This window comes from Schistocerca piceifrons, chromosome 2 (assembly GCF_021461385.2).
Source record: "Schistocerca piceifrons isolate TAMUIC-IGC-003096 chromosome 2, iqSchPice1.1, whole genome shotgun sequence".
NCBI classification, from domain to species: domain Eukaryota; kingdom Metazoa; phylum Arthropoda; class Insecta; order Orthoptera; family Acrididae; genus Schistocerca; species Schistocerca piceifrons.
The window spans coordinates 479,634,834-479,662,611 of NC_060139.1; the positions used below are offsets into that span (position 1 = coordinate 479,634,834).

Genomic DNA, 27,778 nt, shown 5'->3' on the forward strand with positions numbered 1-27,778 from the left:
TCCTCAGGAGATCAGTAATATTTTTACTGACTGTTTCATAGATATCATAGAATCTGACTTTTGTACCACAGATAAAGTACCTGTTGGAAGTCTTGCTGAGTACAGTTCTGAACCTAATCAACTCCATGAATTTGAAATCAAGGATATTTTGCAGCTCATCACAGAATGTAAAAACAAAAAATCTGCTGGCTGGGATGAAATTTCTCATTTTTACTTAAACAGTGCAAAAATAATATAGCATATCCTTTGGTGCATCTAATAATTAGTGTCTCAAAAAAGGAGTGTTCCTTGACATACTAAAATTAGCCATTGTTAAACCTCTCTACAAAAAAGTGATAAACAACTAATAGAAAATTACACTCACTTTAACTTCCATTTTAAGCAAGGTTATTGGAAAAATAATGCTGAAATATATGTTAGAGCATTATAATAAGCACAACATCCTGGGAGATTTTTAGCATGGTTTCAGAAGTTGTCGTAGCAACATCACTACAACACTTCCATTTATACTGAAAGCTCTTGACAAAATTGGTGAAGGCATGCAAGTAGCTGGAGTTTTCCTAGACTTATCAAAGGCTTTTGCTAGGGTTTATCATAAGGTGCTTCTGTCAAAACTGGCCAGAGATGACATAAGTGGAAAACTATTGCACCTCATTACATCGTATTTAAAAAACAGAAGACAGTGTACCTCAATCTCACACAATAATGGAGAAACATTAAAAAGTTATACATCAAGGGTCAGGAATATTAAATTTGGTGTGCCTCAGGGTTCAATAATTGGTCACTTCCTTTTTATATGTTACATCAATGATTTCCCAAAGATAGTAAAAATGATACCTTCATTACACTTTGGGCCGTTGTTGGGAAAACGATATTCTTAATCATGGCATAGTTGTAAAAATTTTATAGATATTGCAAAGGAAAAGTTTGAAAATGACAATCTAAAAGTCAACTTACAAAAAACAAGTATAATCCCCTTCAATGTTGGTGACTTGCAAACTTGTATTGATTCTCAAGATAGTAATATTTAAGGGAAAATCTGCAGTGAGTGTAAATTCCTAGGTATATGCATAGATTGCAAACTACTATGGATGCAACAAATTGACAATGTATGTGCAAGGCTATCATCTAGCCTACATGTTTTAAGAAGAATAGCTCCAAACAATTAGGATGATGTATTTTGGTTTAATACATCCATTTCTAGCATATGGTATTTTGCTGTGGGGTGTGGCTTCCAAAAATCATGTAGTCCGAGTATTTAAGCTCCGGAAAAGATCCTTGAGAATATTAGGCAAAAAAGATGCTAGAATATCATGTAAGGTTTGTTTATAGGTTTTTAAATTCTGACTATCTATTCTATGTATATGTTTGAAACAATAGTATTAACTGTAGAAGATAAGAAATATACAAGTCGTAATGCAAATATTAATGATCACAATAAATAATTCTGCAATACTGCATTTCATACACCTTTGGGTCCTGGTTAGAGTTAGTCCTTGACATTAAATAAAGCTCTTTCTTTCTAGAATAGAATACTTTGGTTTCAGATGCTACTAATTTTTGTCTCAGCTTTTTTGTAGTTGTCACTGAAAAGGAAAGACGTATTCATTGAATTTATCATCCACTGTATATCCTTGCTAAATTTCTTCCCTTTCTTCATCCAGAAAATTGTCTCTGAAGAGAGTGAAAGTCATCATATAGTTCAGTGAAACAGTCCTTCTTCTATTTTAGCTTAAAAGGATAGATGGGCATGCTTTATTGTATCATTTCAATGTCATAGTCAAATAACAGGACTCACGCTGTTTCATTAGAGACAACTGGCTTAAGAAATAAATTATCATTATGAAAAATTCCAAAAATGTTGATTGCTGCCCTTTGTGCTGACTTTTTTTTCTCTGCTAATGACTGTTACTGTGTCTGTGGCTAATCAGCAGCTCTATCTTCCAGAAATATTAATGACGGTATTTATATAAGTCATAACGGGAGGAGACCAAATATAAATCTTAACAGACACAATATTTGGTTATTATCAACTCTGGTTTAGTTTCCCTCCTGTGGCACAGTTTACCATTATGATCTTCTGATTTCTGTGGCCGAAATAGGACACCAGTTATACAAATGAACTGCCTAAGATGCCATAATGTTGTAGAGGTATGGAGTGGATGGTCTCTACAGCAAGTGATAGAGTCAGGATGTTAGTGGTCATGACAGCCTGCAGTTCACCACCCTGGTTATGGCTGCAGTGGTGTGGTGCACATATATCAAGTAGTCGTCCAACCTTCAGTCACAAAGAGAACATACCATAGAGTCATTTATTCTCTGTCAAAAATACAACAGTGTCAAAGTTGCAGTAGGGCATAAAAATTGGGCCTTTATATATCATCACAATAATTTGTACTGAAACTATACATTGTTTGATGTTTAATTTACAGAACTTACAATTATAACATCACTCATTAAATTAACTGAATATATTGTAAAATTGGTCCTTTTTAACAGTTTCTTCTACTACAAGGGTTAAGCTGAGTTATTTGTTTAAATGATGAAATTAACAGATACAGTCATGCAAACAATACTTTTGACAAAACTGGTTATTACTTTGGAATTAATTAAGAGCTGGCTTTGCAAACATGTTTTGAATAGAGCCAAATAGATCCTTTAAGAATACTATTAGTTGTTCCTCCAAATGCTTATAATTAGTACAGAATTTATATTTGTTTATAAGTCAACAACAGAATTCATATTACGAAACAATTACTCATTTCACCCTATAGCAAAAGTATTAACTATGATACTCAAAATAAATTAGAAAATCAATTACATACATTAAACTAAGCACAAAATTAGATCTGGTGGTATATTATTTAAGACTGAGGGGCAACCTTTCTTTTTTATGGAAATGCAGATTGTACTCACATATGTTAACAGTAATTAGTCAAAAAGCAAAAAAGAATTTTAAGGAGGCAATGGCAAAACAAGAGGGGAAGTAAAAAATATCCCAGCTTGGTTCATCACAAGTGCAGCATGCCAAGGTGAAGTGGTGAAGTGTGCCCACACAGGTGATGATGGTGAGGTGGGTAGGTGGCCCAGGTACAAACCGTGGTCTTGCAAGGTAGGTGGCCAGTAGCTAATGGAAGTTAGCCAGAAGATGGCTCACTTACTGGGGGCACCAAATCAGCAGCAGTCAGATTTAGTGCAGACAGCAGCTGGCTCCTGTTGGTGACTGATGATGTCTTCCTAAAATTTGCAGTATATATGCAAGCCTGGTCTGCTGTTGTTTTCAGAAATCGTAGTTATTTGTCATTTATTTAAGTCAATGAGACTGAGGGGCAAGGTGTGATTGTTGAGCAACCATGACATCATTGCCCATCTTTTCCATGTATCAGTAAATTCACAGCTCTAGCAGTGTGGTAAATTAGTCTTTCAAGAATGATTTCTTTAGTTGCAGCATAATCCACTTACAGTGCGTGCAAAAACACCTAACTGGTCCTGTACTGTGGCTTCTTGTGTCATCTTGGTATGACATCCCCCACAAAGTTGATTATCAAGGTGAATGGTGGTGCACTATATCTTCCCACTTCAGAAAACTCAGTCCTCCAGATCACAGACCATCTACAACTCCAGGAAAAGTCTTGACAACACATCTCATAATTTGATATTCAGGTACAAGACTTTTTGATTTCTCTGTACAGTAATGCAGCATGAACCACAATGGTCACTGGCTGCTTACTTAACTGATCATTATTTCCTACAATTATCCCAGTCAACTGACAACTGTTGCGCCAAGAGTTCAAGTAGTCAGGGATTGCTGCATGTGGTGGAGCATCTGCTCTGCAGTAATGTGTAATTCTTGAGCTACTATTAGCCTCCTGAACTTACCTTGTTTTTCACAGATATCTATTATTACAATTGAGCTACTACATAAAAAACTGAAAATAATACTGCAAAACTCTTTTGACCCAACAAAGTCCCTTAACAATTTATTTTTAACAGTATATGACCCTATTCCATTGATCTCTCTTGCTTGGCATTTCTACAACAAAAATTTTTGATCACTTACCTAGTGATATGAAACGTCTGACAGACAACAGAGTAAAATTTGGAAAAAAAAAGCTGAGGGAGTCTCTCCTTTGCAACTCCTTCTATTTCATATATGAATTTCTGTTTCTGTAATGTGTAAAGATGGTGGGTAGGAATTACTAGCAGGTATCCATATATCTTTTCCTCTTTTTGTTAAAAAATAAATGAATAAATAAAAATAAGAAACTTAAAAAAATTTAACCAGATATACAAATTAATTTGTGATGTGAATGTAAAATGACTTGTTCCACATCATTATGATTTACTGTGCAAAATGATCCATCGAATATGTATCTAATTAACTAACTAACTCCGGTAGCTTCATAGCTCACATTTTTGGAAAATCTTTTGGTAATTTGTTTGTGCGACAACAGTTTGCCATGAGTTTTCTCAGCAAATTCAGCTCCAAAACTGTACCCATACATAAATACATATGGTACTACCTATAAACACTAAGACAGTCTCCCTTACTTTCCTTACTTTCATGTTAATTACAGGCTTTTTGTAATGCTATGTTTCCTCACATCTTGTGATACAGTGTCATGTGAATTGAGTCTAAATGACTGTGTTTTCAGTTTGGTTAGTTTTCCCTTCACATGGGTTGAACCTTGCAGCAGTACATCATTAGAAACTGCTTCCCCAGAGTGGAACAATGCCTCACTGAGTTCTGCTGTCTGTCACCAAAGATCAGTTTTTCTTATTACACTTCCTCTTACCTCTCATACATACTTCATTGCAAATATCATCAATTTCATAAACTTCCCACCCCTGATACTCCTTCCTGAAATTATTTAGCCTTTTCAACCCAATTACAAATATTAGAAGCATCTTTCCTGTTTATGCTCTTACCCACTCTGCCCTTCTGTGGGAGCATATACCATCACTGGCAGAGATGAAAGTGGTGTACTAGTTATGACTAAATGTGTCTGTACCACTCACTATCTACAACATTTGCAAATATAATAAACATCAAAATAGCTTTCTGTGAGTCCTTCATAGAACCTACAACAAAATTACCATCTGCAGCTATATTCTGCATGACACAAAAATCATTGGCACATGAACTTTCCTGTACATGCCACTCAGGATTGCAATTGACCCAGGCTCCCTGGCCTGTCTACAACACCTGTTAATGTCTGTTAGGGTAGATACCATTGCACTTAAATCATTATCACCCATGTTGTTATTGACACACTCATTTATCTTTGTACAAAACACTTTCTGTTTGTCTGGCACTACAGCTAACACAGACTTTGAATTTGTGCAAGATATTGAAGCTGTTAATCCCACATTGTTTGCCTTAACTTTCACAGTCTTAATACCTCCTACTCCAAGCATTATCTTCTTCCTCCTGACTGTCTACTTTCAAGAAAGTACTACCCTTATTTAACCTGTCCATCATCTCCTTATTCCTGACATAATATACCCGTGGATTAACAGTGTGCCCCCTAAAGAAATTTACCCACTGGTCAACAATCTCTGCCTGTGTCTAGCCCAGTTTTTGTCCTTTCTTTTCTCTCACTTCTCCATAAAACTGTAGACATGCCTGGCTGAGTCAATGGTAGTTAAATCTACTTCGAGAGTAGATAAACGAGATGAAGTCCTGTCCTCTCTCATAGCCTTCAATTGCTTAAAAATATGTGTGTTGCCTACCCGCAGCTCAGCTAATTGAATTGTCAAGGATTGCAACAACTCCTCCAGAATACACATCCTGTGTTTTCAACTCCAGAATTATGGAATCTCTATCCAATAAGATGGAAACTACAGGAGAAACAAAAGTGAAAAGCAAGAAGGACACTTAAACATAACTATCATAACACTTCTTGTTCTAACTCAGCTTTTCCACCTGTGTTGCTGTTCATGGTTACTGCTTCCAAAAATAATTACAAGTGATAATTGCACCATACCCTTTGCATACAATATGTTACATCACCCATACTTCATTTATTTTATTTTATTGCGCTACATATTCCATAGATCCATTTTTGCGAGGTAATGCAGGGATGTGGAATGAGTCAAAATATTCAGTTCATTATAACATTTCTTTCCCTCAGGATAATAAACAAAGATTAAGAAAACAAATCTAAAATAATAATAAAGTAAGACAATCAGTTAAGTTCTCATTACACTCACAAACAGAGGTTAAGATACAATTTTCAGACCTTATCTAAACAAATTTTTACAGAGTAAAAGTTACTATCTGCTTGACTTACAGATCACCAGTTAATCTAATTAAAGCAGCAAGATATACTGAATCAGAAATACACAATAATACATGGTAAATAATTTTAGCTCTCTCTGCTACAGAATTCTTCTAGAGAATAGGAACTTTTTGCAAGCAATATCTCCTTTGGTTTACTTTTAAGTAGTACATTATTACAACATAGACACTTAATATTACTTGGAAGTGCATAGAAGATTTTTGTGCTTTTGTATTTTATATCTTTTTTGCACCAGAGACAAATTTTTCAGGTCACCATGTGTGTCACATTTCCTTCTTTATGATGATGGTATGTTTCATTCATTTCATATTAAGGAGGATTGTGAAGCATGAATATCATTACTGAAAAGAGATATTGTGAAGTAGTGGTTAGTATTCCTATTTGCTTAAAACGGTTGCGACATTAGGTTCTTGGAGGCACTTCACACAAAATTTGGATAACCTTTTTCTGACTTTTAAAGATTTTTTTCAACAGCGGTGAATTGCCCTAGAAGATTATTCCATAACACATAAGTGAATAGAAATAGCAAAAGTAAGCAGATTTTGAGACATTAATACCTCCAGTTTTGGTGAATAGCCAGATGGAAAATGTTGCTGAACTAAGCCATTTCAGGGTTTGGTAAATGCGGTGCTCCCAGTTAAACCTGTTATCTATATGTAAGTCCAAGAATTTCAAAAAATCTACTCTCTGTATCTGCTGGCTCTCATGTGCAATGTTTATCTCCTTCAGGCTTTTGGGAGCAGAATGGAAATTAATGTAATTGGTTTTGCTGAGGTTTATTGATACAGAATTTACTGTGAACCAATTCAGAACATCCTCAAGTAATTGATTAGCATATAATTCTAGGTCAGAGGATGTCTTATTGTCTGTCACAGTACATACGTCATATGCAAACATTGTACGTTGCTTACTTTGTTTGAGGACAAAGGTAGGCCATTGGTATATATGAGAAATAGCAGGGGACCAAGGACAGAACCTTGTGGAACTCCATAATTTACTGTTCCCCCGTCGGCCTCTACCCCTCCTATCTGCATATTGTTACCATCTAACATTATTTTCTGTTATCTGCCCTGTAGATAGGATTTGAGCCAGTTGTCCATTTGCCTCAGAGTCCATAGTGGCATGCTTTCTCTACAAGTATTCTGTGACTGACACAATCAAAGGCCTTAGACAGATCACAAAATATGCCCACAGGCAATGTCTTCTTGTCGAGGCATTCCAAAATGTTATTGGTAAATGAAAATGTAGCTTTGGTTGTGGACATACGTACTAAACAGGCACAAACTGATATACATTTTTGCACACCTCCAGCATGATGCCACATTTTATGTATGAAAACAAAATTAAACATTTGGTAGAAGACCTGACGGCCCAACGTAACACTCACACTGGTGGGGGAGGGGGGTAAAAAATAAGAAAAAAATTGCTCTCTCTGGTTTCACCTTACTGTCTTCATACTGCATCCTGCAGATGGAGACGTGGCCCTGTACCCAGCTGCAAATATCAGCAACCACTTCTGTCCCCAGTTGTAGAGGGTAGGGTTGGAAGATGTATATGGTAAGGAGGTGGCGAGAGGTGAGTGGTGGAACTCGGCTGCTAGTGGTCATGATGGCAAGCAATTTACCATCCTAGGAGTGCTTGCAGTGGTGTTTTGGACGGAATTCAGGTGGTTGTCTGAGATCCAGTCATACAAATAGCAATAGCATAGACTTGTTTATTCTGTAAAAAAATACATTCGGCAGGTAGATTTAGGTGTTGGCCCAGTTGAGCAACATAGGTGATGGTCTCAGCAAAGTGTCTCAAAAGCACGCTCAACATTGGTGTAAGCAGGCTGTAGTAGTAGTGTCCCCCATCAGCAATGTGGCAGCAAGGAATGCCAAGTCAGGATTGTGGTCACACCAACAGACAACTGTGGTGGCTCCCAGGACAGATACCCATGCTAATGTGTTATCACAGCTCTTCAGAGAAAGCAGGCACAGACAAACTGTGGCCTCCAGTATGAATGGCAGCATAAATATCTTGTAGCAATGAAGTGTGCCCACACAGGCAGTGGTGAGCAGCAGCAAGGTTTGGCTGCACAAGTGATGACAGTTGGCAGCAACATATACCAACACAGGTTAATAAATAGCAGTAGACCTGGCTCATACAGTTTGTGATGGATTGGCAACTAATTGGTTCAGGCACGAACCATGGTACTCCAAGGTAGGTGGCCATTAGCTGATGGAAATTAGCCAGAAGCTGGCCTGCCAGCTGGGAGGCACCAAATCAGCAGCATTTAGGCTTAGTAGGAACAGCTGGCCCACAGATAGTGAAGACAGACTCTTATCAGTGGCAGCTAGTTGATCTATTTCTTAACAATGCCTTTTGTAGTCATCCCCTCATAGTTGGCTCCTGTCAGCAACTGATTATGGCTCTCTGAAACTGATGGTATATATGCAAGGCTGGACTGCTATTGTCTCAAAACAACATTTGTTTTGCCCTCTGAGTCAAAAGGACTGAAGTGAATGTGTGATCATTGAGCAATCATGACATCATTGCTGCAGCTTTTCCATTGTGTCAGCATATTCACAGATTTGGCTATTAGGTAACTATCCTTTCAAGGATGGTCCCTGTTGTGTCACCATAATCCAAATACAGCATCTTACAAAGAAATACTTAACCAGTCCCACACTGTGGCTTTTTGCGTCAGCTTGGTGTGACATCTGTGGCAAATTCAGTCATTGAATTTTTCTATTGTGTTTACAACCAAGAGCCTTGGCAGTCACACAGAAAATGACAATTAAATATTGTGTCTTGTTTAACTCTATCAGCAGTTTCTTACTTCACAGCAAAATTTTTATTTAGACTAATGTTGTTATTGTGGAGTTGAGCCCAAAGAGTGGTTAAATGCAGCTCTTCATATTATTCTGCCCTGTTGCAACCCGCATCCATTTTGAACCTGCTTACCCTAGGTAAGACTCAATCACCCTCTATACTGAGTGAGGTAGCACAGTGATTAGCACACTGGACTAGTATTTGGGGGGATGATGGTTCAAACCCACATCTGGCCATCCTGATTTAGGTTTTCTGTGATTTTCCTGAATCATAACAGGCAAATACCAGGATGGTTCCTTTGAAAGGGCCAAACAGATTTCCTTCCCCATCCTTCCCTCATCCAATGAAACAGATGACCTTGCTGTTTGGTCCCCTACCCCAAATGAATCAACCAGCCAGCCTCTATAATATTCTCAATCCCCTCTCCCCCCCCCCCCCCCCCCCCAGTCACCACTACTACCTAATTAATGATTCCTTGATATCTCGTTTTCTTTAGTTAATTTCAACAATAAATTTCTATTTTCCCCACTTGCATTCAGTATCTCTTAATTAGTGATCCGATTTACCCATCTAGTCTACAGTGTTCTCTTGTATCATCACCTTTCAAAGGGTTCTATTGTCTTTATCAACCACTTGTCACTTCCATGCAAGCCGACACTCCAGACAAATACCTTCACAAGAGACATTTGATATTAACAAGATCCTCTTTTTTCCAGAAAGGTTTCTGTTGCTATGTCAGTCTGAATTTTATATCTTCTCTGCATTGACCATCATCTCCTATTTTGCTGTTCAAATACCAAAACTCATCTACTATATTTATTGTCTTGTTTCCCAGTTCAATTCCTTCAGCAACAACTGATTTATTTTGAGTACATTTCCTTGCTGTGTTTTACTTTCATTAATGTTCATCTAATAACCTCTTTTCAGGACATTCTATTCAACAGTTGTCCCAAGTCCTTGCTGTCTGTGACAGAATTATGATGTCACTGGCAGACCTCAAAGTTTTTATTTTTTCTTCACATTGCAGACTTCTTCTTGGTTTTCTTCCAGCTTGCTCAGTGCACAGACTGAATAACGTCAGGGGTAGGCTACAACCCTGTCTCACTCCCTTCTTAACTGCTGCTTTACTTTCATGGCCTTGACCCTTACAACTTATAATGAGTCACCCTCCTCTAACATTACCTTTTTTTATAGAAATAACTGCTACCATGTATACTATCAATTCTTGCATCTCAGCTGTTTCACTAAAGCAATTCATATGATTTTGTATATGATGTATTATTTTTCAGGCTAAAATGTATAAAAAAGAAATTAATATGCTACAAACAATATGTACTACAGTCAAAATTACCCTTCTTTTAAGAATAATTAAATTACAAAACTTCTGGCATTTCTAAAGTTCATATTATTAATTGCACAATCTAATGCAAATTATTAAATTTATTTGTGTATTTATTTATAAAATAATGTTATATCTTGGTGATGATTCTTCTGTTGTGAAGAAAATATGTAAACTCTGTGCTCTGTAAAGTCTGTGGAATAGTTAGTACTGTAGAAAGTAAATAGTCGTGGACATGCCTCAGAATGAAACACAAATATTTTGCTAATCTTGTCTCTAATAATGTAATTTGTGGTGTGATAAAAATGGAGATTGTGAAGTCAGTGTAGTATAGAAGAATGGGGTAAAAATGAAAGGATATTTACAGCAATAGAAAAATCTTCATCAGTTATTTAGTGCAACAAGAACCCACAATGTTAAACAAAAATTTCCAGCAGCAAGAATGTGCTCCTAGACACAACAAGACTTAGAGCCATGGACAACAACAATGAGATAATGAATATAAGTAAAAAGTTATTATTTTGTATATCTTACACCTTTGAAAATAGGGAAGGTACTAAGATAGTGAATTTAATAGTGATGTGTGGGTGAGTAAGATTACAAACTGCATTCTTGTTTCTGCCCAAGGAGTAGATGACAGTTACAGAACACCCTCTGAAGAGACATTTAATCCTCAGATATGCATATAAAATATTGTCAAAGATTTGAATATGGCAATTTGATATTAATTATTATGTGAATTACACAGCCGGCCGCGGTGGTCTAGCGGTTCTAGGCGCTCAGTCCGGAACCGCGGGACTGCTACGGTCGCAGGTTCGAATCCTGCCTCGGGCATGGATGTGTGTGATGTCCTTAGGTTAGTTAGGTTTAAGTAGTTCTAAGTTCTAGGGGACTGATGACCACAGATGTTAAGTCCCATAGTGCTCAGAGCCATTTGAACCATTTTTTTGAATTACACAGCAGTTAATAAAGAAGTTCTGGTGGAACATCAGGTTCAAGTAAGCTTTATATCAAGACTCTGTGATTAGTAGGAATATTTTTTCTTAATACTGAAGCCACTAATTACATAAATTCTTTAATGACTGCTGGTGTTCACTAGAATTTGTATTTGACTCATATTATGCTCACATTGTATGCATTTATTTCACCAAAGTTTTCTATATAATCGTTCAGCAATCTTAATTACTTACAACATTATTTGAAATTAAAGAGAAATTATGCAATCCTTTATTAGAAATGTAGACATACACTGATTTTCAGCCCTAACAGCTATGAACTATGTGGCTACTATTAATTGAAGGCATATTGAATTTGTAACTCCAGCTTATGCTGGGAAAATGACGCAACTTATATTTTGGTTATAAATTAATGAAATGTAATTCACATTGTTAATTTCCGTATATTTTCTTGTTTCATGCTTCTTAACTGTTTATTTCACAAACTACCTACACATACTCATCAGGAAATAATGTACCTAAATTACGCTGTCCACAGTTCATCTCCGCATGTTAATTTTCTATAGTAATTTTGTAAAGTTGCATCTTAAGCTATATTACTGATTGTTATTAAAAGTATAAATAGACATGCAACAGCACTGTCGTTATGCAGATCATAGCCAGTTTTCAGAGAGTCGAGATGTAGTCAGTTAGTAATGCCAACTGTTCATTGCTCCACACGACATACATGGCAATAAAGGAATTCACTGCAACACCTGAACTTTCATAGGTGATTTCCACGATGTGGCAAGATTGCTACAATTTGTTACAGCAACATACAGCAGACAACAGGTCATCAATAGCAAGCAGTGATGAAGATCTAAAAGTTAGTATTAAATTCTACCTTGGAGTTTACATCACTCGAGAACTTTATTGACATTTTCAGTGTTATTAGTTTCAGTCTAAATTTTTGCTACAAGCACATTGTGTTCTGTAGCTGCTGGAGAAACCTTTTTTATAGTTCATTTTTGGTGAGACTACTCAATTTCAAAGTGAACATTACTTTTTTGCAGTTTTAAATAATTATATTTTCTAGCATTTCCAGCAATAATGTTGCATGACCTAGTGGCGTCAATAGGTCATATCGACATAGACAGCATTAATCTTTGGGATTCAGGTCACTCATCCAAGTTGCCATGTTATTTCAGTCTGTTCTTATAACTTGTACTGTGTGCACTTGTATGATAATTGTCGAAATATATGTATGCGCAGATATTAGTGGGGACTGTTTATTCCATATACTGCTATTCATATCCTGTTCCCATTCTGGTGACCCCGAAGTTTCTACGTCTTCCATGACTTCCACACCGGGTGTTGTAAATCAACAGGTTATGCGCACGCCGCCATGGCCACCTCATCCAATGCTTGGTTCGAAGATTAGGAAGCCCAACTATGACCGCCGGGCCCCTTCAATCCTTCCCCAATGGCCAGCCCTTGATTACTCCACAGAGATTTGTGATCTCCAACCATGTTAACCTCAAACTTTGTTGTTCTACAAAGGTCAAGTGCTAACACCATTAACTCAAACAGTGGAGTCGGGTTTCATGTCGCCGGACTGTGCTCGCCAACATGTGAAGTGTGAAGTGGATAATATTCAGAACTGTGTACCTACCAATTGATTGTATAATGTTCAAAGCGATCTACATTTGCACAAATACTTTGACTCTCAACGCGTCGCAACAACAGTTGCTGTCGTGTCGTGTACAATGCTGCCATTTGTGCAAAACGCACCCGGCCACTATCAATTGTGACCTGTTCCAGTTTTGCCTCATTTGCAGACTACCAATGGACATTTTCATGCGCAAAATTCTCCTTGCCCCCCCCCCCCCCCCCAGACTTGCTCAACTTTTTGACCATGTGGGTTCGAGTATATCTTTCTGCATTTTGCCTTCCAGGGGCATCTTACCACACCACAGTGATCTTCCGCTAGTTCCACCAGTAATTTATAGTCCAACCCCATGGGACGTGGTTTCAATGTGTGTGGAGAACCCACACTTTTGTCACACGAGATACCAACCCACTACCAGCTGCTCCCATCGGCCCCCCACCCCCTGCACCTCCCCTCTTCCCCCCACCATCACTCGCAGGGGGCCCTGGTTCTGACCGCTCAGCCGCTCGCCTCTCCCACAGATCCGCCTGTGTCTGCCGTGCCAGCCTTCTACATTATTTTCAAGATGGGCAAATTCAAATCAGTACCTGCAATCTACAGTCTAGTTTACAGGACCCCTACATGTATCACACGACCGCTCATTCCCACGGTACCAACCGTGCCAGCTGTGTCGTGTTTTTGCAGCATGCCAAGGACAATGCAACCTGCCATTGCAATCGATGTTCTTGCCAGTAACACACCCATGCCTACTGTGCCGGCCTGCTGTATGGCCTCTCCTGCCATGGACCAAGAGGTTTTCCAAGGGACACCGAAGCTGCCTTCGTCTCCTCCCTGAGGCCATCTGCCAAAGTTGCCACCTTTATACAAAGACAACCCAGTATCATGGTTTCCGCTTATCAAGGATCTTTTCGAGTTGCATCATGTGTCCAATGAAAACTCTAAATTCCTGTCTCGTTACACACCTCCATGACCATTTGGACTTAATTTGTGATCTACTCCTCTCGCCACTGCTTCCACCAAAGTACGAGTTCGCGTGCAAGTGCAAGGTTGACAGCAGACGGTTGCCACGCGTTCCGACCCGCTCCATGCCCCAAGCTGCATGCGCAGCCGCCCTCTCCAAACAAGCACAAGCTGCACTCATGTACTATACATGTGACTTTCATGCTGCCTTTTTCCACTCACACTAACGGCTATGCCTCGTCGCGCCCTACCCGTCCAAAAACTTCGTGTCAGGACTTTGGTCAGTCTCGTGTGCAGTTCTCAGTTTCTTCCGTCGCTGATGGAATGACACACAAGATAGTTACCACTGCCAGCCCTCCTATTAGGCACAAGGTTAGACACCTCAAGCCTATTAAGTTGTGCGCAGCCCAGCAGCAAATTAACAAACTTTTGGAGGCAGGTTACCTGCTACTGTCAGACAGCAACTGGTCTTCACTGATCCACCTCATCCTCAAACATGATGGTTCTTTCAGAATTTGCAGTAACTACAAACGTTTAAATACTCGTACTTTCATGGACAATTACCCCATGCCTAACATAAATGATTTCACTCATAAGTTATCAGGTGCTACAATCTTCAGTGTTATTGCCTGTAAACGTGCCTACCACAAGATTCCTGTAGCGCTGGATGACATCTCTAAAACTGCTATTATCACACTGCTTGATTTGTTCCAATACAACTTCATGCCGTTCGGCCTAAAAAACGCAGCACAAACATGGCAGCATTTCATTGACTCCATATTATGACAGTTCCAATTTTGCTTTGCATATCTGGATGACATACTCATTTTCAGCAAGTCAGCTGAGGAACAAGAAAATGATTTATCCATGGTCCTCCAGATCTGGAGCTCCAATAGTGTCGAGGTCAACAAAGAAAAATTCCAGTTGTGTCAGCCTTCCATCACTTTCTTGAGGTACACTGTCTCCACCAATGGAATACAGCACCCAAATCTCGCATGCACGCTATCACTTCACTGCCACCCCCGGCCACTTACAAAGAACTCCAACATTTGCTGGGCAAAATAGATTACTACTGTCGTCACCTGCCTTCTGCCGCCACCGTGCAGGCCCCGCTGACAGATCTCACTGTTGGGTAAACAGACTTCAGGACTCAAACCTGTTCGCTGGACTGCACCTATGCTGGAGACTTTCAATGCATTAAAGACTTCTGTAGCTCACGCCATGACACTCACACACCCCGACCCCTTGGCCAAGTTGTTCATCACTATGGATGCCAGTGACTTCGCAGTGGGAGGGGTACTACAGCAATGCAAGGCAGGCACGGTTTCCCCTCTTCATTTCTTCTCTAAAAAACTATCAACAGCTCAGAAGAAATACTCCGCTTTCAATAGAGCACTCCTTGCAGTCTATGAGGCTGTCAAACACTTATGCTCTGACATGGAGGGTCACTCGTTCTTCATCCTAACAGATCTCAAACCACTCGCAGACGCTTTCTGCAACCCCCCCTCCCCCCCTTTCAGTGTCCTCTTTGGAAACCATGCTGATTGTTCTGGACAATATTATGCAGATTATTAAAGATAACTATCTGGTTACATGCAGCACTTCCAAATATTTTGGAAAATATTGATAGCAATGAGATAGGTTGATAATTAATCACTTCTTCATGTGTGCCATTTTTGTAAATGGGTCGTATTTCAACATACTTCAGTCTATCAGGAAAACATCCTTCCTCGAAAGATTGATTCACTATAAGGGACAGAGGATGTGCAATACTATGGGTGAATGCCTTTATTGTTTTTGTAGGAATTTTGTCCCAGCCCGCATAATTTAGATTCTTCAAGGACATTATGATATCAGCTTCTTCAGAATAGGATATGTGGGTGAATTTAAATTTACTGGGGTTACATAAACTGGAAACAGGATACATGTTTGGTGGTGAAAGTTCATCAGTTTTATATAGATTTATGAAGTGGCTGTTAAACGGTTCACAGATTTGTGTAGGGTCCCAAACAGTCTCACCTTCAACCAACAGTTCAAGTTTCCATTGTCTGCCTTTTGTGATGCCAATTTCATTCTTTACAGTATTCCATATTGCTTTAGACTTACTTTTAGCGTTTGAAATGCAATTATTATTTGCCAATTTTTTGGCTTGTCTGACAACTTTATCAAAGATTTTTTATATTTCCTTACATAATTTAAGAATTCAGAGTCTTGATTGACTTTCACTTCCATATATGAAGTTCTCTTTTCCTCATGCATGAAATCTGAATACCCCTTGTTAGCCATGAACCATTCCTAGGAGTGTCAATTTTTATCGTCATAAAAGGAAAACATTCATTGAACACCACCAAGAAGGCCTCCAGAAAGTTACTGAAATTTTCATTTACTGAGGACTTAGCAGTAAATGGCCATGAGATGAGGCTGATTTTATTGAAAAACATTTCTATATTTTCCCATTTCCTTATTTGTGTGCTTTTGGCTAACACAGGGTAATGGCACTAATAGAGCATTGTGGGCTGAGATCCCTAAGATTACTATACATTTTTCTGTAGTTTAAGCTGCTATCTATGCAGGGTGCTGATGTAGCAGTTACCCTTGTCATTTCTACAAATTTTGGAATAAAACCATGTGTGGACATCAGCTCCTTCATCTTAAAAGGCAAATTTGTCATTTTATCTCACATCTACATTAAAATAAGCACAAACAAAAATTTTTTTACACAAATTTTCAGTCTTGAGTTGGTGGATCAAATTTTCAAGTTTGACCAGAAAACTGCATGAGATTGAGTAACCAGGGGTACGATATATGCTGAATATCAGCATGTTATAGTCCTTAAGTTCTATGCAGCAACTCTCAAATGTGTATTCTTCATTTAAATTATTGAAATTTTGCTTAATTTGGTATTTTACTGATGAATGAACCAGAATACGTGAACCACCATATCCATTGTCTCTACAGAAGTTATCTGCTACTTCATAATCTGTAAGTTTGTTCAATAAATTTATATTTTCATCTCTAAGCCAATGTTCACTTAATCAAATAAACATACAGACCATTTTGTTCCCTCTAGAAATATTTCTAAGTCATGAAGCTTACTGACCAGATTAATTGATAAACCTCCAATATTCAAATTCATAATAAGCTTATTATTTGCTATTCTAGATTTTATGTCATCAAAATTGTCTACTCTAAACTGGCCAGACACAACTTTTTGTAGATTACCTATCTTAATGTTTTTTTTCCTTCCAGTTTCTACTAAAAAATCCTTAAGATGGCATGGTGGTGAAGTTTTTCTCTAGTTATGAGTGGCTCCTATTGATTCTTCTGCTGTTGTTTCTTCTGTTGATGTTGTTGGTCCTTCTGTTGTTGCTTCTTCCCTTGTTGCTTGTTCATGTGATGATGATAGTCCTGATTCTGGCAATGCTGATGCAGCCACCACTTGTGACTCTCTTGTTGTCTCTGATGATGGTGGTTCCGCTGTTGATCGAGATGATGTTGCTGCATCTGTAGTTCCTACCACATGTGATGAGGATTGTCTTGCTTCAGTCGATGATTGTTTTTCTGCTGCTGGTGAGGGCTGTGCTGTATCAGCTGATGGTTTTGTTTATGATATTGATAATGGTTTGTTTGCTGCTGTGTGGTTTTGTTTCTGATATTGACTGTGGTTTATTTGTTGCTGCAGCTTTTGATGTGGTTTCACTGCTGTAGTTGGTGGTGGTTGCTGTACTGTTATTCAGCTACTGGAGACAATTATGATTTAAGTTCAGAGGACATCATTAGGTAACTGAAGATCATCACTTTCAAATAATTTAAACAATTTAAACAGCACAATACAGGAAAGTTCACAGGAGGCACAAATGTTATCTGTTTGATACTTAATTGGCATTTGGAGTGACAGCTCATGGCACTGATGGTAACTGCAAGTTAGTGTGCTGCAAGTTATCACACTGCCCAGTCCACCTAACTGCAGCATCAGTTCATCACAAGCTAAGGCACTTACAAGTTTCTGTACTGCAGGACCAGTATCACATGTTCTGTCTGACTGCAACAGAGTTCAGCATGACCTATGGTCACTTGCCAGCCATTTGACTCCAGCACCATTCCAACATGAGCTATGCTTCCTGCGAGAATTTTTCTGTAATTTCCTTTCACACAACCTTTAAAAAATTAAATGCACACAAAAAAATTTGTTTTTATCAACTTAATATCTGATATACCGTGCATCACAGGTGGATTGGGAAGTCAGCAATAGCCCATGCCAGACTCCGAGTGCCAGAAGCTCAAGCAGCCCCCACGCAGCAGTTGGGCAGACTTATGCCATTAATATGTCTGGCAGAGTCCAAGGCATTCTCCCATTCACCGATAGATGGCATCAATTTCACAGTTGCAAGGAACTTTAATTCATTATACTTCAGCCAGAATGAATTCATTATACTTCAGCCAGTAAAACTGAAGAAACTGCAAAAAGGTGGGAATTTAAGAAGATGGGACCTGGATAAACTGACTAAACCAGAGGTTGTAGAGATTTTCAGGGAGAGAATAAGGGAACAATTGACAGGAATGGGGGAAAGAAATACAGTAGAAGAAGAATGGGTAGCTTTGAGAGATGAAGTAGTGAAGACAGCAGAGGATCTAGGAGGTAAAAAGACGAGGGCTAGTAGAAATCCTTGGGTAACAGAAGAAATATTGAATTTAATTTACGAGAGGAGAAAATATAAAAATGTAGTAAATGAAGCAGGCAAAAAGGAATACAAACGTCTCAAAAATGAGATTGACAGGAAGTGCAAAATGGCTAAGCAGGGATGGCTAGAGGACAAATGTAAGGATGCAGAGGCTTATCTCACTAGGGGTAAGATAGATACTGCCTACAGGAAAATTAAAGAGACCTTTGGAGAAAAGAGAACCACTTGTATGAATATCAAGAGCTCAGATGGAAACACAGTTCTAAGCAAAGAAGGGAAACCAGAAAGGTGGAAGGAGCATATAGAGGGTCTATACAAGGGCAGTGTACTTGAGGACAATATTATGGAAATGGAAGAGGATGTAGATGAAGATGAAATGGGAGATACAATACTGTGTGAAGAGTTTGACAGAGCACTGAAAGACCTGAGTTGGAACAAGGGCCCGGGAGTAGACAACATTCTCTTAGAACTACTGACGGCCTTGGGAGAGCCAGTCCTGGAAAAACTCTACCATCTGGTGAGCAAGATGTATGAGACAGGCAAAATACCCTCAGACTTCAAGAAGAATATAATAATTCCAATCCCAAAGAAAGCAGGTGCTGACAGATGTGAAAATTACCGAACAATCAGTTTAATAAGCCATGGATGCAAAATACTAACATGAATTCTTTACAGACGAATGGAAAAACTGCTAGAAGCCAACCTTGGGGAAGATCAGTTTGGATTTCGTAGAAATATTGGAACACGTGAGGCAATACTGACCCTACGACTTATCTTAGAAGCTAGATTAAGCAAAGGCAAACCTACGTTTCTAGCATTTGTAGACTTAGAGAAAGCATTTGACAATGTTGACTGGAATACTCTCTTTCAAATTCTGAAGGTGGCAGGGGTAAAATACAGGGAGCGAAAGGCTATTTACAATTTGTACAGAAACCAGATGGCAGTTATAAGAGTTGAGGGACATGAAAGGGAAGCAGTGGTTGGGAAGGGAGTGAGACAGGGTTGTAGCCTCTCCCCGATGTTATTCAATCTGTATATTGAGCAAGCAGTAAAGGAAACAAAAGAAAAATTCGGAGTAGGTATTAAAATCCATGGAGAAGAAATAAAAACTTTGAGGTTCACCAATGACATTGTAATTCTGTCAGAGACAGCAAAGGACTTGTAAGAGCAGTTGATCAGAATGGACAGTGTCATGAAAGGAGGGTATAAGTTGAACATCAACAAAAGCAAAATGAGGATAATGGAATGCAGTCAGATTAAGTCAGGTGATGCTGAGGGAATTAGATTAGGAAATGAGACACTTAGAGTAGTAAAGGAGTTTTGCTATTTGGGGAGCAAAATAACTGATGATGGTCGAAGTAGGGAGGATATAAAATGTAGACTGGCAATGGCAAGGAAAGCGTTTCTGAAGAAGAGAAATTTGTTAACATCGAGTAAAGATTTAAGTGTCAGGGAGGCGTTTCTGAAAGTATTTGTATGGAACGTAGCCATGTATGGAAGTGAAACATGGACGATAACTAGTTTGGACAAGAAGAGAATAGAAGCTTTCGAAATTATGTGGTGCTACAGAAGAATGCTGAAGATTAGATGGGTAGATCATATAACTAATAAGGAGGTATTGAATAGGACTGGGGAGAAGAGAAGTTTGTGGCACAACTTGACTAGAAGAAGGGATCGGTTGGTAGGACATGCTCTGAAGCATCAAGGGATCACCAATTTAGTATTGGAGGGCAGCGTGGAGAGTAAAAATTGTGGAGGGAGACCAAGAGATGAATACACTAAACAAATTCATAAGGATGTAGGTTGCAGTAGGTACTGGGAGATGAAGAAGCTTGCACAGGATAGAGTAGCATGGGGAGCTGCATCAAACCAGTCTCAGGACTGAGGACCACAACAACAACACTTCAGCCAGTTTTCACAAAACATTTATAAAATATATTCACAAAGCTCCCTCTTGAATCAGTCTTTCTATGAATGAAAATAGTATCAAAATACCTGCAGTACTTCCTGAGAAAAGCCTGAACATTGAGAAAGAAACCAAGCAGCTACGCAACTTATATGCACTGCTCAGCAAAATTTAAGGATGAGCTAGATAATGTAACGTTGCATATCATTTACTCTGTGGAAATGAATGATAGTGCAGAAGCATGTTGCCAGAGGTCTCCCAATCTTGCACAGTACGCTAGACAAATCATGGTGTGAGGTCAGTATAACTATAGAGCCAAATGGCCCCACAACAAGAGGCAGTTGAAGGAACGGGAAAAATATTGTGTGTCAACCAGCAAGTAGCTACAGTGCGCCAGAGTGGTGTTTTACATTACAACATGGCCTGGAGACAAGGTCTTGATGACTTAAAATGGGGAATAGTCATTAGGACGCTGAACGAGGGATAAAGTCTAACGAGTGTATCCCAGGAACTAGGTATTGCTCACACCATTGTTTCACATGCATGCGGAGTATTCTGAACCACAGGCACTGCTGCCTAAAAGAGAGGTTCAAATGGCTCTGAGCACTATGGGACTTAACATCTATGGTCATCAGTCCCCTAGAACTGAGAACTACTTAAACCTAACTAACCTAAGGACATCACACAACACCCAGTAAAAGAGAGGAAATGGTGTACCATGATCATCTACTTCAACAGATACCTGCTACATGTAACAGGACTGTAAGACATGCAATCACAGATCCACAATGGCATGGTGAATGCATGGGAGTGGTCTCTTGGCTTGATGACCAGTATGTTATGTTCAATTGACACCGACACATCTGCTAGCACCGATGCAATGGTGCCACGAGCATAGGAACTGGACCAACAAGGAATGTGGTTGGTGCTCTTCAGTGTGAATAACAATTGCAGATGTAACCTCATATGGTGAGAGTTTGTAACACATAATGCACCCAGAACATTATCAAACATGGTGTGTTTTAGTGGTTCAGATGTTATAAAGTGGGGAGGAATAATGTTGCATGGGTGCATTGATCTCAAAATCTTTGAACATGCTACACTCATCTGTCAAGGTTATTGTGACATTGAAATATGTGTCTTTCAGGGGTGTATTTACCTCAGTTCATTTTTGTGGAACACAATGTGTGACTGCTTTGAACAATGCAACTGGAGGTCTCTTGGAACAAGAGGATATTCCACGAATGGAGTAGCCTGCCCGTTCTTCTGCTTTAATCTCACCACTCAAATGTGGGGTGCAATATGTCCATATGCACTAACGACCATGACCATGCCCCAAATTTGTAATGTCTAAGGGGCCACAACAAATTGTGGTGGCTTCAGTGTAATTATTGCCTTTGAACAAAAGTGTCACTTCTATTTGTATTAGTGCATATTTCCTTCAGTGACCTTCTGCACTACATTGCAGCAGTTCTTCCTACCGATGATCGAATTTTCGTTGAGCAATGTTACTTGGCAGTGACACAGCATGCTAAAGTTACTTTTATCCTTATGTTTTTCATAGCAGTGTAAGGATAGATTATCTTCAAGTTAGTTTGGCCACAGAACTTTTATACGCACCTTCTACTTTTCAGATTTCCATTATTTCTGTAGTACTAGCTTGCCAGCTGAGCACTCAGTACTAATACTGGTGCTTCTCTTTACTTCAAATGTGTCTTATTTTCCTGTAGGTGACATCTATGTTTCTAACAGGCATATATGTTTCTACAATTTTACTTTTCTCCTCTATCCATTCCTGTTTTACCATTTTGTACTCTCTGTTAGTTCACTTTTTATACTTGTATACCCTTCTATGTGTTTCATTTCCTGCATGTTTCTGCTTTTATCTATTAAAGTAAAAATCTTATGTGTTGTCCAAGGATGTCTACTGAGACTTGTCATTTTGCCATTTTATCTTCTGTTGCCTTCATTATTTCATTTATCAAAGCTACCAGTTTGTCTTCAATTGCACTTTTTTCTCCAGTTTCAGTCGATTGCTGCCTAATGCTCCCCCTTTCAAACTCACAACAAATTCTGGTTCTTTGTATTTATCAACATGTCACCTCCTTAGTTTCCTACCCTCCCCCCTCCCCACCACCAATTTCTTCAGTTTAAATCTTCTGTTCATAACCAATACGTTATAGTCATAGTCCTCACCTGCCTTTAATTTAGTTTTACAGTTTAAAATCTAGTTTTGAACTCTCTGTCTTACCACTATGTAATCTATCTGAAACTTCCAGTGTCTCCAAGTATCTGCCATGTCTACTACAACCTTTTTTATGATTCTTAAGCCAAATGATCACCATGATTAAACTGAGTTCTATGCACAAAATTTATCTAGTAGCTTCCTCTTTCATTCCTTTCCATCAGTCCATGTTCTCCTACCACTTTTCCTTGTTTTCCTCTTCCAGTCACCCATCAGAATTAAATTTTTTCTGCCTTATAGTGTATTTAAAATTAGTTGCAAATTTTAACAGTTTAGTCTGGAGTGAGTGGAGGGGGGAGCATAGTTGCCAGCGTGTGCTGAGCGACACATGCATGAGTGAAAAACCTAGGATGAAATATTCGTAATCCCTCACGTCTCATAAACAGTCTGAGATATCAAAACAAGAGTTTGGCAAATGATAGCATTCAAAGGGGGGGAGTATTTTTCATATGATTATTTATTTCTTGTTGTTCCTTGCCACATTACTTTTCAACTAGGCCCATATATTCTCTTCCAGATTTAAATGAGCATGATACAAAGAAAGCCTCGTTAAACTGTGCCCTTTAGTGTCAGCTAATTCACCAACCTGGCAGCATGCTGTGTTTGGCTTGTACAGCACTATAAGCTCTGAACTCTGCCTTATACATGCTATGTTCAACTCTGTCCAATGGAATATTTCTTTCTATCCAGAGTAAAATATCTGCTTTCCTACACTGCATTTAAGAAGCTTTATCCATCACAACAGAGTAGTATGTATGTTATTTATTATTATAGTCAAATTCAGACGTATATTTTGCTGCAAAACATTATTAATGCAATGCCAACACAAAACAGTTGTTCACATTACCTGATGGCTGCAGAACACTTCAACACCAGAAAACACCATTTTACAGTGAGAGCTGATGAATATAGATACACATATAATGCATGACATGACATGGTGCTGTTTATCCACAATGTGACAACAGAGATGCTTTACCAACTGCTGCAGGCAGCATGGGAAAATCAGCTTGCCATTGTTGTTACTTGGCCAATGGCTTTACATCCCCTCCATTGAGGCAAATGTCAAAAGTCTCAACCAATTTGAAATGTGCTATAATGACTAATAATTTCTTTATCTTGTCACACATTTCTTCAATTGTGCCATCATCCACATTGCTAGTAGGCATAGACACTTGTGCTATGGTGCGTGATGGTGGATCATGGCTTTGGGTCTATATTGGATTCAATGATGTGTTAACCATGCTGTCCATCCTACATTATCCCTGTCTGAATTTTTTGTTGTTAAGCTGGTAATCACTGGACCAGGATTCTTTTCTTCTTGCCAAACCATTTAATTAATTCCCATTATATCTTACTCCATCCTACAAAAGTCTCTTTTTAAATTCTCTAACCTACCTACACAATTAAGGGATCTCATAACACACCTTCCAACCTACAGATCAGCAGTTTTATTTGTTCTTATGTCTACATAAACTAGATAAGTATATTTTATAAATGGAAAAGAACATGAGCTTCGGGTATTAAAGGGAATGTTTTTTTACTGTTGTATAATACTATTTAGTAAATGGCCAGCATATAATCAAATTTAACTATGAAACTAATGCTACCATATCATTTCCAATACTGTGTCAAATATCAAAGTAACATGTAACTCGATAACCTAATTCTAAAGTCATGAGATCAGGTATGGTTTCCTCTCATGAGATGATTTTGTGAAAGCCAGTACATTAAAAAATTACATTCAGGGTGATAGGCATCTACTTTCACAGAAACATTTGAGAAAATTGAAAGGCCCGAGATGAACCTGTAATTCAAAGTACATTAATTAGCTCTTTTTCTTCTCTTATGGCCACTCTTACTGGTTATTTCACTCATTCAAAGGCTATGGGCTATTCAGAAACTTAGTGTGACTCTGTAACTACACTTAAACAGTACTGGAAACTGGTTCAGGCAAGGTAATGTCACACTGTATGCAAATAACTTCTACAATCACAAAAATTGTCTATGATTGAGAATTTAATTGTACAACAACTTTACAAAAAATTTGTTTGGCACTTTGCTTACTGCTCTCAACATCTGTTCAGAAAAAAAATATCCTTCAGTCTCATACTTAGAAAAAAGAATGAGCAACATTTAAGTTGTTAAAAAGTTCCCTGCAGTAACTGGTCTGCCTCTGACTTCAAAATTTATTTAATTTACTTTAAGAAAAAAACTTCTTCGTCTATGTTACTGATGCTACGTCTCCAGTTCCATCTCTGCAACAGAAAATTTTTTCAAAAATGGTAGTGCATATAGCAATGTGAATTATAGTGTGATTCTTTTATTGCTATTGCAGAATTAACTATTTTTGTGGTTTTTTTAGGCGACATATGGGCTTTGCTACTGGATTTGAAAATTAAATTACAAGTAATGTGTATTTACAATGAGAAATAAATTGTCTTCAGGGATTGATGAAGTACCTGTTTCAGTCCTAAGAAAATGTGCTAATGTCATTACAGAACCACTCTCACATATCATAAATATATCGTTATCAGATGGCGTGTTTCCCCAGAGATTAAAATTTTCAAAAATAAAACCACTGTATAAAAAGGGCAATATATATGAAGTGGGAAATAATAGACCAGTAACTTTGTCAACAATGTAAGAAGAGATTGATTGCTACTTACCAAGAAGAAGAGAAACCAAGTTGCAGAGAGGCACGATTAAAAGACATTCACATATAACTTTTGGTCACAGCCTTCATCCACAAAGGGAGAAACACACACACACACTTCACACACACACACACACACACACACACACACACACACACACACACACACACACACACACAAAAAAAAAAAAATCAAGAACACCTCAAGCACACATGACTGCCAACTCCAGCATCTCTGCCCTGAAATGCTGGAGTTGGAGGTTGTGTGTGTGTGTGTGTGTGTGTGTGTGTGTGTGTGTGTGTGTGTGTGTGTGTGTTTACTGATGGAGGCTGTGGCTGAAAGTTACATGTGAGTGTCTTTTAATCATGCCTGTTTGCAACTTGACCTATTTTCTTCATGGTAAGTAGCAATCTATCTCTTCCTACATTGCTGAAATTGCTATCTGGAGTTTCCATTGTTTGATAGACCAGTAGCTTTGTTACCTGTATTTTCAAAAATAATAGAGGCACTAATGATACATAGAATTAAAAATTCCATTAAAAAATTCAATCTCTTATCTGTAAACCAACATGGTTTTCGCAAAGGATTGAGTACAGAATCAGCTACTTCCCATGTCATAGACACAACAATACAACAGGAATAAATGTGGACTTTTTGAAGGCTTTTGAAACTGTCCAACATGACATCTTGCTAGACAAATTAGAAGCCATTGGTATACGAAGTTTTGTGAAACAATGGCTTCAGACTTATCTCCACAATGTAGTACTAGTCGTAGCTTTATTCATCCATAGATCTCTTTTTACAAGGATATAGGACATGCCAAAGTATTTACTAGTTTAGACCAATTTAAAATAAGCTAATTCGTACACGCATACATTTACAGACCTTAGAGACAATCATTAGATTTGCTCCTGGTATACAATACTTTTTTTACAAATAACTTATTAAATAATGTAATCCACACTGTTCACTCATATTTATCAGTCACTGCACACACTATACACACATTTTTTCATAACACTTCCCTCACTACACACACACACACACACACACACACACACACACACACACACACACACACACATACACTCACCAGTGCTCTCTGGACCATTTTCTATACCACAACTTCCCATTTGCTATCCTGAAAGCTGAGTCAGCATCCCTCTATAATAGGTGAGATGTTGAGCTCAGAAAGAGGAAGAGGTGTTAGTGTTGTGCTATGCATAGCTTGGGGGTAAGTATTTATAGAAAAGGAAAAAAGAAAGAAAAAAATGGTGTGGAGGTGTTACATGGAATGTTGGATGTTTTATAATCATTATTATTACTTCCAGAATGAGATTTTCACTCTGCAGTGGAGTGTGTGCTGATATGAAACTTCCTGGCAGATTAAAACTGTGTGCCAGACCAAGACTCGAACCCGGGACCTTTGCCTATCACGGGCAAGTGCTCTAGAGCACTTGCCCGCAAAAGGCACAATGATGTGCTCACTTCACTCTTCACTTTCTTGCAAGGACTGAAGTTGACAGGACTGAAGTTGGACCATCCTATGGGCAGATGAAGCTCATTTTTCTCTGATGGGTGAAGTGAGCACACAGAATTGCTGAGTGTAGGGATCTTCACCTCCAGTCCTCTATATGGTGAACATGTCACCGTATAGTATGGCTTCATGGCTACATTCATCATTGACCCATTCTTTCTTGAACAGGTCAGCACTTAAGGACCAAAGACATGCAGTGTGACTGGCATTACTGTGATATGCTTCACCAGCATGTCATACCTGCCCTACAGGAGAGAGACATATTGAACTCAACAGTTTTCGTGCAAGATGGGGCCCCACCATACATCACTCGTGATGTTCATCTGCTTCTCTGAAAATCATTTGGAAATGATTGAATTATCAGCCGATAATTTCCAAATGGTTTTCTGGCATGATCACCTGATATCATTCCCTGAAGGACATGGTTTTCCAGAGGAACATTCACACATGTGCTGATATGAAGCATAACATATCAAGGAAGGTAGCTAGCCAGCATACCTATCATCATGCTTCATTCTGCTGTGCAAAATGCAATCCTCCACTTTCAGACTCTTCTGCTTACTGATGGGTGCCATATTGAGCCCTTTTTGTAGCAGAAATGATACTGGTATGTAATGGTATGATGTACCGTAGCAGCAGATTAAAAGTGTTTCAATTGAATGATTCTGCATTATTTTTCTTCTCCATGTCCTTTACATTAAAGATATCAAGTTTGGTACTCGTACAGTAATT

At 38.5% G+C, this 27,778-nt stretch overlaps 1 protein-coding gene across 3 annotated transcripts in view; it reads right to left on the reverse strand.

The window, feature by feature from the left end:
- The window catches only part of LOC124776251 (integrator complex subunit 13), a 311,412-nt gene that overhangs the window by 66,109 nt on the left and 217,525 nt on the right, over nucleotides 1–27,778 (reverse strand). For 2 of the 3 annotated variants that reach the window (XM_047251121.1, XM_047251122.1), the window contains one exon: nucleotides 24,854–25,110. The exons of the other annotated variant lie outside the window; for it this stretch is intronic. In XM_047251121.1, coding sequence (XP_047107077.1) covers nucleotides 25,051–25,110 — 60 coding nt within the window. In that variant the 3' untranslated portion in view covers nucleotides 24,854–25,050. Of the gene's footprint in view, nucleotides 1–24,853; nucleotides 25,111–27,778 lie in introns of those variants that run through there. 3 annotated transcript variants of the gene reach the window in all.